This window comes from Notamacropus eugenii, chromosome 6, assembly GCF_028372415.1.
Source record: "Notamacropus eugenii isolate mMacEug1 chromosome 6, mMacEug1.pri_v2, whole genome shotgun sequence".
NCBI classification, from domain to species: Eukaryota; Metazoa; Chordata; class Mammalia; order Diprotodontia; family Macropodidae; genus Notamacropus; species Notamacropus eugenii.
Window position 1 is genome coordinate 7,060,308 of NC_092877.1, and position 18,330 is coordinate 7,078,637.

Sequence of the window (18,330 nt, forward strand, 5' to 3'; positions counted from 1 at the left end):
ACACAGCTAGTAAGGTGTTGAGGCAAGATTTAAAGTCAGGTTTTCCTGACTCTAAGAACAATTCTCTAACTACTATGCAACCCAGCTGCCTCAAATAATTTATGGTACATTGTTGTATAACTTGAAAGTCCTTATATAATTGACAAGAAGTAGTATGCAGCTGTGGCCTATTGGTGATGGAATCTGTTGCTGCTTTTAGGATACACGGACATAGTACTAGCAGATGATAAAAGTCCTCCCACATGCACTCTCTTTCATGTACACTCATGGTTGGCCCCTTCAGTGGTCAGAGTCATTTGCATCGAAGCATTTCAAGCGAGTGGAGTCCTCACGTTTCTGCTCTGTTCTGAGTTGCCATCACAGCCTGTGGGCACAGAGCGTGCCTTCTGTAATAGCCCTGGCTGCCCTTACTTTACCACTATCCCCTTCTGATAAGTGAGGCTTTGAAAGGATTCTTCTTGTTGCTATCTTCTCATTCTTCTGATTGTTTTCAAAGAGACTCTGATAAATTACTCCTCAGACAACACGCTGTCCTGCTACCATTCCTCTAAAAATCTTTACCTGCTCCGGCCAGCCCCACGTCAGGGACCGTCTTAAGCCTCTTTGGTTTCCTCAGCATCTCGCACAGTGCCTGGCACAGGGTAAGCACTTAATAACTATTTATTACTGAATGAGAATTTTAGACTTATCCAATCCAAAGGATATTTTGATGCCATTGGAGAAAGACTCAAGAAAATGAAGTTGTTGAATTTGCTCTTTAGTGGAGTCATAAAGCCTGATGTCATCCACACACACTGAGAGGTTAATTAGAAGCTTTGGTTCAACTCCTTCCTTAATCTGGAAGCTATACTTCATTCTAATTAGGAGATATGATAAGGACCATAATGGGATTAAACTTTCTTCCTGAAGTATAAATTTTCTCTGAATTGTTTATGACCTTTTGTTAGGGGCATGTTTTAAATAGAGAACAGTCTTCCTTGTGAACATCAAATACTCTACAAGTCTCACTGTACGTGGTGCAGCATATAAATAAACCATGATTGTGGAAAGGAGTCAAAGGCATCATGAAGATCAACAAAACAAAGACCATCTTTGCTAGGGCACTTTCAAACAGACTGTTCAATAGTTACTGATATAATGATGAATCTCCCTTTCACTAGCCTCCAGGACTTCAGGGCATACCCTTTTTGCTTCACAGACAACAGATTATTTTCTTAAGTTCATTTCTTTCATGTTGATGCTGCAAATACTGCATGCAAAAATATGCAGTTGTCCTGTAGATGAAGGGATCATTAATATTTTCCTCATTGGTAAAAACAGAGAAGTGATGCCTCCTGTGAAGAGAAGGGAAAGCCTGGAAAGTGCCTTGCTAGTAATTCACTAGTCACAGCGAAGCTTTCAAGCCAAGAACTCTGGACCTTCGCTTTGGTGATGTTCCCCATTCTAATGAAATGCAAGTGCGTTTGGTCCCACCCGCCTCATTGGACTGGATGAACGCTTCTCAATCCTCCTCCTCTGTCTGTCCTGCCCAGACTCCTCTGTGCTCAAGCTCTGTGACTGAGGTTTCATGGTTTCCTTTGTTCTTTGTTTCCAATTGTTTCTGACGTGCTTTACTGCACAATCCTCCAAGGCCTTTCCACAGATCTTCAGTAGCTTTTCCAAGTCGCTCTTGCCAGGCAGGGTATGATGTTTGCCCTCTCCTCCTACAATCTTTACCACCTGTGCTACTGTGAGGGTCCTGAAGCGGTTTTACACTTTCTGTCAGATCCTACTGTTCACGATGGTTGTAGCAGACACCATTTTTTCTGAATGACTCTGTTTTGGTATAATTTGTTCTGACGCTAATATTCATACCATCAAACTAAAAAAAGGTCTTTTGAAATTCCAGTCTAAGTATGCCCATCTCCTTCTCAAAATCACTTGAAACCATTCCTGTTTTTGTCATCTATTTCATTATTAAATGTAATTTCTGGAATCTGCATTAAGTGATTATTTTCAGTGAACTTGGGATTTCAACTTTTTTCTCTCCAGATTTCAGTAACTTCTCAATTTTATCTCTTTTCTCAGCCTAGAGATGAACTTACCTTTTTTACGATTGCCCTACACTGGTGAGGAATACCCTGCAATCATATGACTTGAAGCTAAGGGTAATGGTGAAAAAAGAAAGCAACGTAACGCCACGCCTTCTAACTGGTGAGGCTTGTCTCCAGTTTTTTCAAAGATATAATATTACCTCATAATGAAAGTGTTAATGTCTTCAGTTCATTTTAGAATGAACCAGCTCTCCTGGTTTGTCTGCTTTAGAGGCTGGCACCATTGGCACTGACATTTACAGAGAGGGGGTACTGGCATTACTATTTTTGTTCTCGTTGTTTAGAGATAGTGTGGTATAATAGATCTAGCCCTGGGTGACCCTGGACAAGAATTTAACATTTTAACAGCCCCAAGCAACTCTCTAGAAGTAGCAGTTCTTCAGGAGTTTTCTGATCTGCATTAGTAGATGGAATTTTCTATGCCAGTGAAACCACTGGTCTTCTCTTGATCAAAAAAATAAAAAAATGATCACCACCATTATTATGTAGTCTTATCTACAATTTAAAAAGGACTTAGGCAAGGAAACAAGGTATGCCAATACACAGGGAAGGGTTGTTAACTTCTTAAGTTGGCTGAATTTTGTTCCTTACATATAAAATGGTGGTTTTTATAAACAGACCCATTTAGAATTAACCCTAATCTGTCTAAATTCCATGAATATGTTTCCTAAACCTAAGTAGTGGAATTAAAAAGATGATGTTAACAAGCTAAGCAAGGTTCCAAGAGAACTGAGTAGGTTTTCACGTACCAGAAAAGCATCCTACAGAGCCTAGAAGTGAAGTTGGAAAAGATTCTGAAATGTTTAGTTTTTTAACATAATATTCTACAGATCTGAAAAGTAGCTCATGGGCCTTATAGTTATGTAAAATTGGTAAGTACCTATAGATGAATTTTCAATAATATTTTAAGACAGGACAGTCACCATCTTAAGAAATAAGGGCTGCTTTCTGGACATCTCAACAGAAAACCTTGGGTTCCATGTGTATGTAACAGAAACAGCTGAAGTTTAAGCAGCCCATTCTATACCTGCTGTTGTTGCTATCAAGTCATTTCAGTCATGTTCAACCCTTTGTGACCCCATTTTGGGATTTTCTTGGCAAAAGATACTGGAGTAGTCCAGTTCATTTTACAGATGAAAAAAAAAATGAGGAAAAATGGTCTAAATGATTTGCCCAAGATCACACAGCTAGTAAGTACAGGAAGCCAGATCTGAACTCATGAAGATGAAGCCTTCCTGAATTCAAGCCCAGTACTCTGTCCACTAGATCACCTACCCACTCATTCTATACCAAACAAGTTCTAAGCCCATTATATACTAATTCAGAGGTCTAGAGTAAATAAGTAGCATTCTAAGGGGTAGAGAGAAAGCTGCTTAAATCTGACTTCCCAATTAGAGAGTCAGGAAGCAATAATGAATCACTTTGAATTACCTGCTAATCCATGGCAAGCATACTCCCAGCTGTCCCTTCCACTCTTCTTGGGGACAGCCCACCATCAGATAGCTCTTGGCTCTACATCCTGTGCCCCTAGGTGGCAACTCATGTCCCTCCTTCTTGCTTAGAATGTTAGGAGTTGGAAGGCACTCTATTTGCACAGGTGTTCAATGGCCCACAAAACTTCCAGTGGACAAATGAGATTAAAATATAATTGGGAAATGTTTAACAAAAAAAATTAAAAATACAATATAATACAGATAATGTTAATTTGTGGTTCTATAAGTCAATATGCAGCCTTCAGGGACTCATTTCTATTTGAGCTGGACACCACTGCTTTTGAGGTCATCAAATTCAAGAATGAAACCGTACTACATACAAAGTGCTTGAAAAGTAATTATCTCATCCCTTGAATTAGAACTTCTTGGTACTCCTTCCATTCCTTGAATCTAATACATAATTCCTTGAAGGTAGTACATGGTGAATAAATATTTGTTTAATTGAACTTTTCAAGTCCCTTCAAAGAAGAGAAATAGTAAATCCGGTGGCAAATGAAATGCTGGCTTGGTCTGGATTAAAGGAAAGAATGAGAAGGCATTTAGTGGTATGTGGTACATGATACAGGTAAATATGAAACTGACCTGCTTTGGGCGAGGAAGAAGGATCACATTTCTGGACTGCACTTATGTGGAACTAGTGACTTAACTTCATCATGGTATACACACTTGAGTCTTAATCACTTTAAACTGAAAAAGAAGCATATGGCCCACTCCTCCCCCTACTATGAATAAATTTGGAGAAGGTGAAGAACTCATGACAGCACCTCTCTGAAAAGCAGACCGGACCATAATTTACTGAGGTCTATACTCACTCCTACCCCTACGAGTCTGATATTGTAAATGAGTTGTAGCCTAGAGGGAAAACTCCCCTACAGACTGGCCTCACAGTGATCTTACTTACTGTAGGTGAAATATTTCTCAAGGTAAGAAAAAAAAAAACAGCTGTAAATAAATTACGCCACTTAGGCCTCTTGTCAGTTGCTTTAACTGAAGGATGGCTGAAATACACAAGATGGAGCTTTAAATCAGGGACCTCTTCATCCGAGCCTGAGAGAAAAGATAAAGACCAGCTCATGCTCAGCTGTAAGAGCTCTTTAGGAAGGAATCAAAAAGAAACAGAGAATGCTTCTTGTTGCTGGGCTTTATTTGCTTCCAGCAATCCTAAAGCTACTCTGAGAAATGCCACAGGCCAGAAATTTGACCTTTTGGTCCAAGAATAAGATTTTTGCCTCCTTCACTCTTTCCCTCCCTCTCCTCTGAGCCAAGATTCTTCTGATAGGCGGAGAACAAGTCCTCGATCCTTGTTCTCTTTAAACAGTTTGGAGTGCTTTGTGCAGAAGCCCAGAAGAAGTGGCCCCATTTCGACCCTGTCTATAGTGGGGCCATGCCCTGACTGTGGGACAAATGGGATGGTCTTCGCTGCCAGCGCCACCTTGGGCAGTTATGACCTGGGCCTTGCTTGGCCCTTCAAAGTTTCCTAGATCACTGTCAGCTTCTCCAGCTGATTTTCACTGTCCCCATCATCCCAAGCACCTTTCTTTCTTGCCCAAACTAAGTTAGGCTATCAGTGGAGGCTATCAGTGGGTGCTGGGTCAGCAATTCAGAACCAGCCCAAGTTCCCTTGCTTTGCTCTCTCCGAATCCCTCTGTATCTCTTTTCAGTTTCTCTGAACTGCTTAAAGGATGGCACCTGGTACATGAATCCTCTTTCCAATAGCCCTGATAAGTGGTCAGCCAGTCTGCAAGGGATGACCTTCGGTGACAGCAAACTCACCATCTTTCAACCTTGAAATTCTTGATGCAGCTGGAATTGGAAGATGCCATCAATATCTCAATACTCTAAGGACTTATCATTTTATCAGCATGGGTACCCTCTTTACCAAGGAAGCTTACTATCTCCCTAAGTTTTTAAGAGCTACTGCTGTTGAAAATTCATTACCTTGTGGCTAAATTGGGATCACGCCTCCCTGAATTAAGCTAGTTCTTCTATCAGTAGATACTCAGGCTGTTACAGGGCCTTTTTGCAAATAAAAGTCTTGTTAATTCAGTAGGACTGGACAAAACTTTTGTTCTACTATAGAGCCTCCAAGAACCCAGGATTTCTTTCATACTATAGTGAGTCATGAGAGTGAACTTTAATGGTCATATTACTAGTAGTAACAGCTCACATTTATAAAGAACTTCAATTGGTGGAGCAAGGAATAGTGTATTTATCAGATTTATGGAGAAGGGGAGAATTTTGGACTAAAGAAGAGATAGAAAGCATTATGAAGTGCAAGATGGATAATTTTGATTACATTAAACTAAAAAGATTTTGCACAGCCAAACCCAATGCAACCAAGATTTGGAGGGATGTAGAAAACTGGGAAAGAATTTTTACAGCTAATGTTTGTGATAAAGGCCTCATTTCTAGAATATATAGAGAACTGAGTCAAATGTACAAAAATACAAGTCATTCCCCAATTGATCAATGGTCAAAGGATATGAACAGGCAATTTTCAGAGGAAGAAATTAAATATATCTATAGTCACATGAAAAAAATGCTCTAAGTCACTATTGATTAGAGAGATGTAAATCAAAACAACTCTGAGGTACCACATCACACCTATCAGACTGGCAAACATGACAGAACAAGAAGATGATAAGTGTTGGAGAGGATGTAGGAGAGTTGGAACACTGATACATTACTGGTGGAGCTGTGAGTTGATCCAACCATTCTGGAGAGCAATTTGGAACTATGCCCAAAGGGCTACAAAAATATGCATACCCTTTCATCCAGCAATACCACTTCTAGGAATGTATCCCAAAGAGATCATAAAAATAGGAAAGAGTCCCACATGTACAAAAATATTTATAGCAGCACTCTTTGTGGTGGCCAAGAACTGCAAATCAAGGAGATGTCCATCAACTGGGGAATGGTTGAATAAATTGTAGTATATGAATGTAATGGAATACTATTGTGCTATAAGAAATGATGAACAGGAAGACTTCAGAGAGACCTGGAAAGACTTATATGATCTGATGCTGAGTGAAAGAAGCAAAGCCAGGAGAACCCTGTGCACAGCAATGACCACAGTGTGTGAGAGCTTTTTCTGGTAGGCTTGGATCTTCACAGCAATGCAAGGACTTAAAAAAATTCCCAGTGGTCTTTTAAGGCAAAATGCCTTCAACATCCAGAGAAAGAACTATGGAATTCAATCGCAGAACGTAGTAGATAATTTTTTTTGTGTGTGTATTACATTTTGGTTTGTTACATGATTTCTCACATTCATTATAATTCTTCCACAGCATGACTATAGTGAAAATGTATTTAATGGGAATGTATGTGTAGAACCTATATAAAATTGTATGCTGTCTCGGGGAGGGAGGGGTGTGGGAGTGGGGAGGTAGGGAAAAAAAATCTAAGTTATATGGTAGTGATTGTAGAACACTGAAAATAAATAAAATTAATATAAAAAGTTAAGAACAAAATTAAGCCAATTTAAAAAAAGAACTTCAAAGTTTATAAAAGGTTAACAATAGGGCCTTTTATAAAAGTTGGATGATGGAGTCGTGCTCTGGATAGGAGCTGGACTAGATGATCTCTGGATGCTAAGAGCATATTAATTTCTGCCATCCCAGAGCACAGTAACTGACAAACAGGACAAAAATCAGTCCTGGCCCCCAAGGCACTATGCTTCCCTACTGGAAATGACTTCAGATAATGAGGCATGGCCTCCCTGCATGGAATTCTCAACCATTTACAGAACTGTTGTCAGGGTTGGGAGTGTTCTGAATTACCAACACAATGCTAGTACTTTGGTATCCAGTCCAATCCCATCCTATTCCCCTATGCATCCTTGTGTGGCCCAAGCAATATTCACAGCACTGAGGGCAACTATGAATATGCCAGCATAATTCTGAATCACAAAGTATAACAGACTCTCCACACAGAAGGTAGAAGAAAAACAGTATTCAGACCCCAGAAAGCCAAATTCATCATAGAAACCAAGAAGTCAATACACATTAGCACTTCAGGAGACAAAGGCATTCCCAAGCCTTCCCCCACCTTCCCCCAAACAAATACTCGGAAGCCTAGCTGTGTCTACTTGCCTGTGTCCTTCCCAGTTCTGACTAGCCTGACCAAATTCAAGTTCCTCCTGCCACATGTGACTGAGGCTTCCATGTGATTTAAGCAGGTCACACGGGCCTGTTAATGACTGGGAAGGATCTTCCCAATAAAAATACGATTACACTCTTCCAAATAATAGAGCGGTGTTCTGGATCCTCGCCACATGTGTTAACCTCATAAACCAGTGCTTGAAAGTTTCTTTGTTTTGAATTTCTCTCAAAACAGTTCTGGTATCAGGCACGAAACTTGTAATGTTTGCCCATTAAATTGTTTTCTTAGAAAAACTACTATTTAAGTACCCAATACACCAAAAGCACTTTCAGTATTGCCTAGTCCTGACAGGAGGACCATTTTAGAGGGGGACCAGCATTCACTTACAACAGCTGGAGGATCATTCCACTCTTCATAAGAGATGGCAGCATATGGGTAGATCCGGTCATTGATGATCTGAAGGGTGGCCATAGCAATAGATTTCATTGACTGGAAGTAGGCTTCCCAGAACCATCTTGCCTGCAAGAGAAAGTAACAAATACTCTAAGACCACAGAAGATGCTTGCCCCAGAAAAAAATGAATCCCTCTCCCTCCTGTGTGACCCCCTCCTAGGTTAATGCATTCCCCACTGGAGCACTTATCTGGTTATCTGGGTGGGTGCTTCTTTTGTTTAGTGCCTGAATCACTAGCTTCCTCTCTTTCTCAGCCCTTGCCCTTATATTAGGGTATTTCAACATCTACAATGAAACTCTGTCAAATTCTCTTTGTTGTTTTCTTGTTTCACTTGTGTCCACCTGTTCATTGACCCCCTTTTTGGAGGGGGGGGGGTTTCTTGGCAGAAATATGGGAGCAGGTTGCCATTTCTTTCTCCAGCTGACTGTACAGTCAAATTCTCTAACCTCCCTAAATCCCATAATGTGCTTCTTCCCTCTCTCTCAGGGTCACACCATGGATCTTACCATTATTCACAAATCTTGCCCTTCTTTAATTAAAAGCACTAATATAGCTCTCCCTGACTCGAGCTTCCCATCATGCCATTCTTCTTAGGCCTTATGCCTCCTAAGCCTATTCTCTGTCTTGATTAGAATCTGAATCCCTCCATACCTCAGTTCTTTCCGAGTCTTGACTTCACTTTGCCCCCTTCAAAATCTTGACTCTACAGTTAACCCGTGTAATTCCACAGTCATCAAATGACAAATCCTTTATTCCCCTGTCTGATCATTGCTCCTCTTTTGCCAAACCCCAGTTCTTGGTCACTCCCACCATCTACCTCCTCCTCTCCAACTCACACCCTAATTAATGGAGCTGGCGGAAGTCACACAACTATGTTGAATGGGTATACTATAAATTTATGTTATCCAACTTCAACTGCGCCCTCCTTGGAGGAAGGTAATCCTTTTATTCTTCCCTAACTGATTCCCTATTTCATTCTCTAGAAACTCTTTCAAACCTCTTCCCTTCTCAAGTTTTCCATAATTCCTTCTCCTCCTCTTCTAGTTGAGAACTTCATCTCTTGCTTTACTAAGAAAAATAAGACCACTTGCCATGAGCCTCTCTCCGCCCCTTCTCTTCTACTCAAACCTCCTCAATATATTCCTAGTATTTTCTCCCTTTCCCTAGTCTCTAATAACGAGATGGCTCTTCTTGCCAAGACCAAGCACTCTGTCTGTGCTCTTGGTCCCATCTCCTACCATCTTCTCAAGCAGACTGCCCCTTCATCCCCTCATCCTCATTCAGGTCATCAATCTCTTTCTATCTACTGGTTCCTTCACTACTACTTTTAAAAATGTCCAAATTTCCCCCAGCCTATAAAAAACAAAACCTTCACTATTCCCTGTGATCTCCTCACACTATTGTCCTAGATCTTTCTCCTTCCTTTCTGAGCAAAACTCCCAGACGCTTCCACCCTATTCTGTTACATTCACTTCCCCTCTTCTCTCTCATTCACTCCTTTTACAATCTGGTTAACAACCTCTTCACTTAACTAAAACTGTTCTCTCCAAGTTATCAATGATCTCTTAAGTGACACATCTGAGAGATTTTTCTCAGTCTTCATCTTACTTGACCATGGCTGACCACCCTCTCTTCCTGGATACTCTCTCCTCTCTCCTGATTCTCCTCCTAGCTGTCTGACTGCTTCGTCCTCAGTCTTCTTTGCTGGTTCACCATCCATATTACATCCCCTATCTATGGGTAGTTCTATCCTTTGTGGAAATAGCTAAGGACAGCTAGGTGGCACAGTAGATGGAGAACTGGGCCTGTCGTCAAGAAGATTCAACTTCCTGGGCTCAACTCTGGCCTCAGATCTTACTGGGTGATCCTGGGCAAGTCACTTAACCCTGTTTGTCTCAGCTCCTCATCTGTTAAGTGAACTGGAGAAGGAAATGGCAAACCACTCCAGTCTCTTTGCCAGAAAATTCCCAAAATGCGGTTACAAAGAGTCAGACACAACTGAACATACATCCCTCTTGTCCTTTCTATGCCTTCTCTCCCACATTAGCTCCCATGAGTTTAGTTAATATCTCCATGTAGGTGACTTACAGACCTACATAGACCTTCGGTCTTCACTCTCTAATAAGTGCCTACTGGACATTTCAAACTAGACGTCCCAGAGACGACTCAAACTCAACACTGCTGAGACCAAAACCATCCCTCTTCCAAACTTCTCCATTCTCACTGAAAGTATCACATTCTTCCAGTCTCTAAGACTTGCTGTCATTCCCTCCACATATTCCATTCACTGCCGAATCCTTCCACTTCTACCTTCCCAACAGTTCTGTCCCCAGATACCTATACCCTCCTCACTCAAATCCCATGTGAGTGCAGGCCCTTCTTACGTGGATTACTGCAACATCCTCCTAATTGTTCTCCCTGCCTCAAGTGTCCCCTTACTCTAGTCTAGCCTACACACACTAGCAAAGAGATTCTCCTTAGATTCATCTCTGACCATCTGACTCCCTGCTCAGTGAACTCCAGTGGTTTCCTATTGCCTCTAGTTTAAAATATTGACTCCTCTGCTTCACTTTAAAAGCCATTCCTAATCTGGCCTCAGTCTATCATGCCAGACTCAGTAGACATCACTCCCCTCCCTCGACATTCTGCAATCCAGTCAAACGGCCTTCTCTGCTCCTTACATACAGCACCACATGCCCATCTCCAAGTCTTTGCCCTAAATCAGTTAGGTGGTGCAGTGGAAAGAGCACCAGTGCAGGAGTCAGAAGGACCTGAGTTCAAATCTCACCTCAGACACTTGACATGCACTAGCTGTGTGACCTTGGACAAGTCACTTAACCTCAATTGCCTCATCCTGGGTCATCTCCAATCATCCTGATGAATATCTGGTCACTGGATCCAGAGGGCTCTGGAGGAGAAGTGAGGCTGGTGACCTGCACAGCCCTCCCTCACTCAAAACAAAGTCAAGCGCAAGTCATGTTATCATTTCTCTGATGGCATGATCTTCTTCGGCTACAAAGGACAAACACACACTTTCACCTTACTCGGACTTCTTTTGCATCAAGATGCAGCTCAAGCACCAGTTCTACAAGCCTTTCCTGATTCCTCTCCCCCAACGCTACTACCCTCCATCTACCTATCTTGTATGCATTTACATTCATGCTCTTTATATTCATTTTTCTATATATTGCATTAGAATGTAAGCTCATTATGAGTAGGACATGTTTCATCCTTGATATTTGTATATCTAGAGCCATGCCTGACACACAGAACAGGTCCTTATGTCAATTGACTAACTGATGCATGGCATCTCCTGTGCAGTTCCTCAGTGGTAAGATGCTGCAGCCTACTCACAAGCACTCTGGGTCTCTTCACTGTCCCTTTAGGTCACTCACTACTTCACTTGTTCTCAGAGTATGAACATACTCCAGGTTGTTCCCCAGTCACAGAGCATCACTGGGAGATGATTTGCTCTATCTCTGATCCCTGAAACAACCCATCTAAACCTGTTCAGTTTTATATTTGATTTTCTCTGTCCTTTGCCTGTGAATTTCCAATCTGCAAAGGAAGATAGCTCCTTAAACTTTACTATTCAGCTCATTTCCCAAGAAGGTCAAAGATGCAGGAAAATGCCATATACACCAAAATAGCACCTCGACTGCCGAATGACTAATCACATTATAATACAAATATGGTAGAATATTAAAGCCCAGTAAAAACAATGACGATACAGAATTTTGGAAGACAGAAGGATTTGTTAGGAACTCATGCAGAACAAAGTGAAAACTGTTAGAACAATCTACATGTTGACTACAATAATACAAAAGACATAAACTCAGAATGTCATCAGAATGACAGTGCAATCAAGCAGAGAGTGACCAATCAGGACTTTAGCAGACTGACAATAAAGCATGCCTCCTTACTCTCAAGATAAAGGTGGTCATCTCTAGGCCACCTCACATGGCCAGTATCCTTCCCTGTTTTGCTTAGCTGTACTTCTTTGTCATGAAGGAAGATTCAAATAATGCCCCAGGGAGTGAAAGAAGGACACGGTTTAAGGAGGTTATAGGAAATAACAGTGATGTTTAAGGAACATGAATAAAACATTTATTTAAAAATATTTTTAAAGAACATTTGTGTTTAAAAGATGGGATTCACCCTTGTTTCAGGCAGAACTTGAAGTCATCAAAAATACTTCTCAATTTTCCAAAGGCAATCCCACCCACTGTCTTCCTCTTAATTAAATCTGGATCCATTTGCAATGTTTGTCCAAGATCAACGTAGTGAGTGATGGACCAACTCTACGGGCTAGTGTAGACAACAGGCATACACTATATCAATATGTCCATGGCAATCCATTCAAACATGAGGCATTATTAAAAGTGAGTCATAGAATATGCTCAATTAAGAACCGCTGCATTCATTATTATTAATAAACATAATACAATAATTTGTGCCATTGTATCATTCAGCTCACACTTCCATGGATCTTAAGATTTACAAAGCGCTCTCCTGACGATGGATCTGAACCAATACTTGAGGCAGGTCGTGCCTTTCCAAGTGATCGTACAATGTACACTTCAGCCTCATGCTCCAAAAAACCAAAATGAGCCCAAGCTTGGAGAGCTTTGTTAAATCTGAGTGAAGAAGTTTTGGCTCAATATGCCAAAGTTCTGTGCCTGTAGCTAATCCATGGAGGAGACAGTAGGAAAGAGTGTGTGGTAACCAACCCGCCCAGAACATTAGCCAAGGCTGCAGCTAGAGAATATGGCTTCAAAGTCAAGATGCCTCACATCATCCAAGCCTGTCCACCCATCCTCAGCCCCTGAGGAAAGGAAGCCTGCTCAGCCAAGAATCACAGCTCAAGTGTTTTAGCCTGGGGTTAAGTGAACTTCCCAGATTAAATTGCTTTTGCAGCTCCTTAGTAACCACTTGATATGTCCAAAAGGCATTTTAATTTATAGTTTCTCAAGGACCCCAGGGCAAAGGAACCCCACAAAACAATTCAGTGACTTTCATCTGGAGGGCAGAATCAAATGGGCAGCATGACTATTTTTTTCTAAAATACGAGCCACGTTTCTCTACGCGATGTCCAGACAGTGGATTCTTCATCTGTGTCTCACAGCAGCCCCAGGAGAACAGGCCCTCCCCAGCTGCAACCAACAGAATGGCTGACATTTTTATAATGGCATTTTAGAACTTTCAAAGCACTTTTCTCATGACAATGCTGGAACTAGAGCAGTACACAGACTAGTATACAACAGTTTAAAAATTAAATATCTTGGTTTACTCAAAAGGGAATATTATTTTTCTAGTTTTCCAGTGATCTTCAGAAAACTGGATAATAGCTAATAAATTACCAAAAGTTACTGTCACAGAATTTAGGTAAATGCAAAATGTGGTCATTAATTTCTGGTTCCACTGTGTTGGCACTATTCCCATGGGAGGCTGCACTTATTTCAATCTCAAAACTGATGTTGGGAAAGCTTATAAAGGAAGGCCTGGGGAAGTAACAAAACACTGGACTTGGGGCTGCTTAGGAGACCAGTATTCCAGGCTCAGCTGTATGAAGCTAAACAAGTCACCTCTCTCAGGAGGAAACAACACTTTCACCATTTGCTTCAGAATTGTTGTAAAGTATAAATGACAATGCATATAAAATGCTTTGCAACTGTAATAAGAACACAAAAAGAAAAAAACAAAAACACCAAAAACGGGAAAAGTGGAATATCCTAAACAGAAAGCACATGAGTCAGGAAGTCATTGGTGGCAAAATCCGAGCAGGATTCTAAATTTCCAACAAGGACACCATTAAAATCTTGGAACTTCCAGAAGACACGCAAACAAAGTGGCAGCCTCTGCCACCTAAAATTGGTCCTTTCCATTCAATAAATTCTCAAGACAATCAACTTTCAGTGAAGGAAGATGTACGGAATTCCCAGTGCCATTCAAATAATAAAGTGTCTAACACTTCAAAGAACACAACAGATGTTTATGCCTTTCTGGAAGATCAGTCTGGGAACAAAGCGGACAAGGGCTCTGTCCCTGCTCCCACTCTGTTCAGTACGTGAATCAACCATTTCAATGAAGGCAAAGGTGGTGACATAATGAAATTTAGAAAACTGAATGAAAATGAAACGAAAGAAAGCTGAAAAGAATCGCTAGCACAGTGAGTGACAGACTCCAAAAGAACAGAACCCTGAAGTGAATTTTCTAAAGTGCAGGTCGGATCATGTCACCCCCCTCAACACACACACACACAGACACACACACACACACAATTGGTCCCAATGGCTCCTTATTGCCTCCAGGATCAGATCAGATAAAGCTCTGTTTGACATTCAAAACCCTTCATAACCTAGACCCCTCCTACCTTTCCAGCATTCTTATACCTTATTCCTCATTACATACTCTTTGGCTTACTGGCTGTTCCACAAACCATTCACTGCGGCTAGCCCTGTGCCTGGAACCATCTCCCTCCTCCAGCTGACTGCTGACCTCCCTGAGTTCCTTTAAGTTCCAATTCAAATCCCACTTTCTAAGAAAGCTTTCCCCAACTCCAATGCCTTCCCTCTGCCAATCACTTCCCATTTATCCAGGGTATAGTTTGTTTTGTATATATTTGAGTATTATCGCTCCCATTAGACAGTAAGCTCTAAGTGCCTGGTACTTAGCAGGGACTTAATAATTGTCAATTGATTTTTTTAATTAAAAAAATAATTTTGAAAAAGACACAGTGCTCGGTACTAGAGGTAGAAAGACAAAAACTAAGCAGTCCTTGCCCTCAAGAAGCTTACATTTCATTGGTGAAAACAATATATTCGGAGATGGGTAAACACAAGGTAACCTAAACAGAAAAAAAGCTCAAATAAGGATCTTAGAATCACAGACTTAGAGGAACAAGATATCTTATTGGTCATCTAATGCAGTGGTTCCCATTTAGTGACATTTGGACTTGGAGTTTAAACCTAGGTCCTCCAACTCCAAATCAATCAATAACTTAACAATCAATAAGCACTTATGGACCTAATGCATTCGAGGCACTGGGTATACAGAGAAAACCAGATCAGTTGTTTTTCATAGTAGATCTCAAATTTTGTCCTATTTTAAAAATCTTTTGATATTGTTCGAGTGTTTCTTGAAGTCTCATGAAACCAATGGTTTCTGTTTGGTCTATCCTAATTTTTATTCTAATTTTAATTTTATTATTCTAATTCATTACTTGGGTAAGGTTTTCCACACTCTTATCTAAGTTATTCATTCTCCTTTCAGTCTTTTCCTCTAAAGCCCTTATTCCATTTATAATTCTACTTTTTTAAGTTCTCGGTTCATTCTTTCCCGGTACTCTTGAGGTCTTTGTGGCCCAAGTAAATAAATTATTTTTTGTCTGAAGCTCTGCTTGTGGTCTCTTCTTTGGGGTTGATCTCTTCATTGCATCTTAGCCCAAAATATTTCTTCATAACATTTGGTGCCTTCTGATTATTCATAGTGGGTCTTTGCGCCAAGACATTCTTTTTCTCCTGTGCTCTTGGAAAAGGTGGTCATGCCCTGCTTGGTTACGACCCCTGTTTGTTGGTCTCCTGCTGCTGAATTCTGCCTCCTTTACTATGTCTTTACCCAGCGTGCTAAAAGACTTCAATGGACTCCAGAGTTGAAAAGGTCAGCTGTAACTCTCCTAATTAGATGAAATGTCTTTCCTAAACCTAACGGCATGTCCCCCTCAGAGTAGCCATTTTCCCTTTTTTCTCAACTTTGCCAATGTGATGAGTATAACATAATGTGAAATCTTTACATATCTAAATACACAACCAAACAGTCACTTTAATCTGCATTCTTCTATCATTAGGGACTTGGAATCTTTTCTTCGTATGGCTATAAATAGCTTGGATTTCTTCCATTGAGAACTGCTTATTTATACCCTTTAACCATTTATCAGCTGGAAGGTGGCTCTGGCTCTCTTTCTTAAGGTCTGAAGTGGTTCGTTACATCTGGGAAAGGTGAGAAACTTGCAATGGAGATTTTTTTTTTCCAGTTAGCTGTTTCTCTTCAAATCTTGGCCTCATTTGGATTTGTTTGTGGAAAACCTTTTTAACTTTACATAATCAAAACTCTCCATTTTATCTTCTGTGATCTTCTCTTTCCCTTATTTGATCATGGCTTCTCTTATCCATGCATGTGAAAGATAGTTTCTTTCTTATTCCTGTAATTTGTTAAGGATGTAACCTTTCAGACCTAGAGGCAGCTAGATGCCATGGTGGATAGAGTGCTGGACATGGAGTCAGGAAGACCTAAGTTCAAATCCTGCCTCAGACACTTAAACTAGCTAGTTTTGTGACTCTACACAAATCCGGTACACACTATCTAGGTAAATGCAAATTTGGCTAGGTCAGTTAAGGCATCACATGTATAATCAATATCACTACTTGCCTTTTCCATGAATTGTAGGAGGGACAGGAGGGAAAAATTTGGAACTTAACATTTTTAAAAATGAATGCCAAAAAAATTTATGTAACTGAGAAATATTTAATGAAATAAATAAAAATATTTTTTAAAAAGTTGGGAAAAGGACCCACATGTACAACAATATCTGTAGCAGTTCTTTTTGTGGTGGCCTAGAACTAGAAATCGAGGGGATGCCTATCAACTGAGGAATGGCTGCACAAGTTGTGATAGATGAATGTAATGGAATACTGTTGTGCTGTAAGAAATGATGAACAGGAAGATTTCAGAGAGACCTCGAAAGATTTATATGAACTGATGCTGAGTGAAGTGAGCAGAACCAGAAGAACACTGGACACAGTAACAGCCACAGTGTGCAAGGATTGTTTCTGATAGACTTAGCCCTTCACAGCAATGCAAGGACCTAAAACATTCCCAAAGGATTCATGATACAAAATGCCATCCACACCCAGAGAAAGAACTATGGAGTTGGAACACAGAATGAAGCAGATTCCCTTCTCTTTCGTTAGGTTTTCTTTTGTTTTGCTTTTCCCTTGGTTTCTCCCCTTCACTATAACTCTTCTATGCAACATAACTAATGTGTTTAATAGGAATGTATGTGTAGAACCCATATAAGATTGCAGTCATGTCTTGGGGAAGGAGCGTGGAGGAAGAGGGAAAAAAAGAAAGAAGTTAAGTCAGTCTTAACATCAGTCTGATTCATTTTTCCCCTTCTGTAAAACAGAGATAAAAGTAGAGCACACTTCCTAGGATTGTAAAGATAAAATGAGAAAATATTTGCAAAGCACTTTGCAAACCTTAAAGTGCCCCATAAATGAGAGGTTATTATTATTTTAATTTAGGTCATATATCCATTTGGAGTTTAACTTGGCATATGGTATGAGGAGTTTGTTGATCTATCACCTAAATTATGGCAGTGGGCTTCTGGCTGGACCCCTGGCCACAAGTCTTTCCCCCACTCCAACCTCTCCTTCACTCAGTGGCCAAGATACTTCTTCTAAAGCTTAAGTCTGACCTCAGGAGCGCTCCAGTGCTCCCTATAAAATCCTCTGTTTGGCTTTTAAAGCTCTTTGCAAACTGGTCCTTTCCTACTTGTCCCATTTCTTACACTTTACTCCTCTCCACACGTTCTCTGATCCAGAGACCCCTCAAACATGATGCTCCTTCCCCTCTCTCTGGACCTTTGCCCTGGCAGTTCTCCATGCAGGGAATGTCATGCTCTCTCAGCTTGGCTTCTTAGTTCCCCCCTGGTTTCCTTCAAGACTCAGTTCAAACCCTAGCTTCTGTGAGGAGCCTTTCCTAGTCTCCCCAGTCCCCTTCCTCTCTCAGACTCCTCTCTATCTACTCATATGCTAGAGGAATTTAGGTAGCAGAGTAGACAGAGTAGTGGGCCTAGAGTCAGGAAAACCTGAGTTCAAATCCAGCCTTGGATATTTCTTAGTGATGTGACCTTGGATAAGTCACTAAACTTTTGTCTACCTCAGCTTTCTCAACTGCAAAGTAGGGATAACAATAGCAGCTATCTCCCGAGGCTGTTGTGAAGATCCAATGAAATACCATTTCTAAAGTGTTTAGGACAGTGCCTGGCACATAGTGAGTACTATATAAATGCTAACTACCATCATCCTCATCTTATCCTGTATGTACCTCTTTTACAGCTGGGTACAACAGTGGATAGATGCCAAGCCCAGAGTCTGGAAGACTCACCTTCCCGAGTGCAAATCTGGCC

The 18,330-nt window shown here is 40.8% G+C and overlaps 1 protein-coding gene across 2 annotated transcripts in view; it reads right to left on the reverse strand.

The window, feature by feature from the left end:
* The window catches only part of EXT2 (exostosin glycosyltransferase 2), a 187,108-nt gene that overhangs the window by 92,323 nt on the left and 76,455 nt on the right, over positions 1-18,330 (reverse strand). For both annotated transcript variants that reach the window (XM_072618305.1, XM_072618303.1), the window contains exon 8: positions 8,075-8,206. In XM_072618305.1, the coding sequence (XP_072474406.1) occupies positions 8,075-8,206 (132 nt within the window). The remainder of the gene's footprint in view (positions 1-8,074; positions 8,207-18,330) is intronic.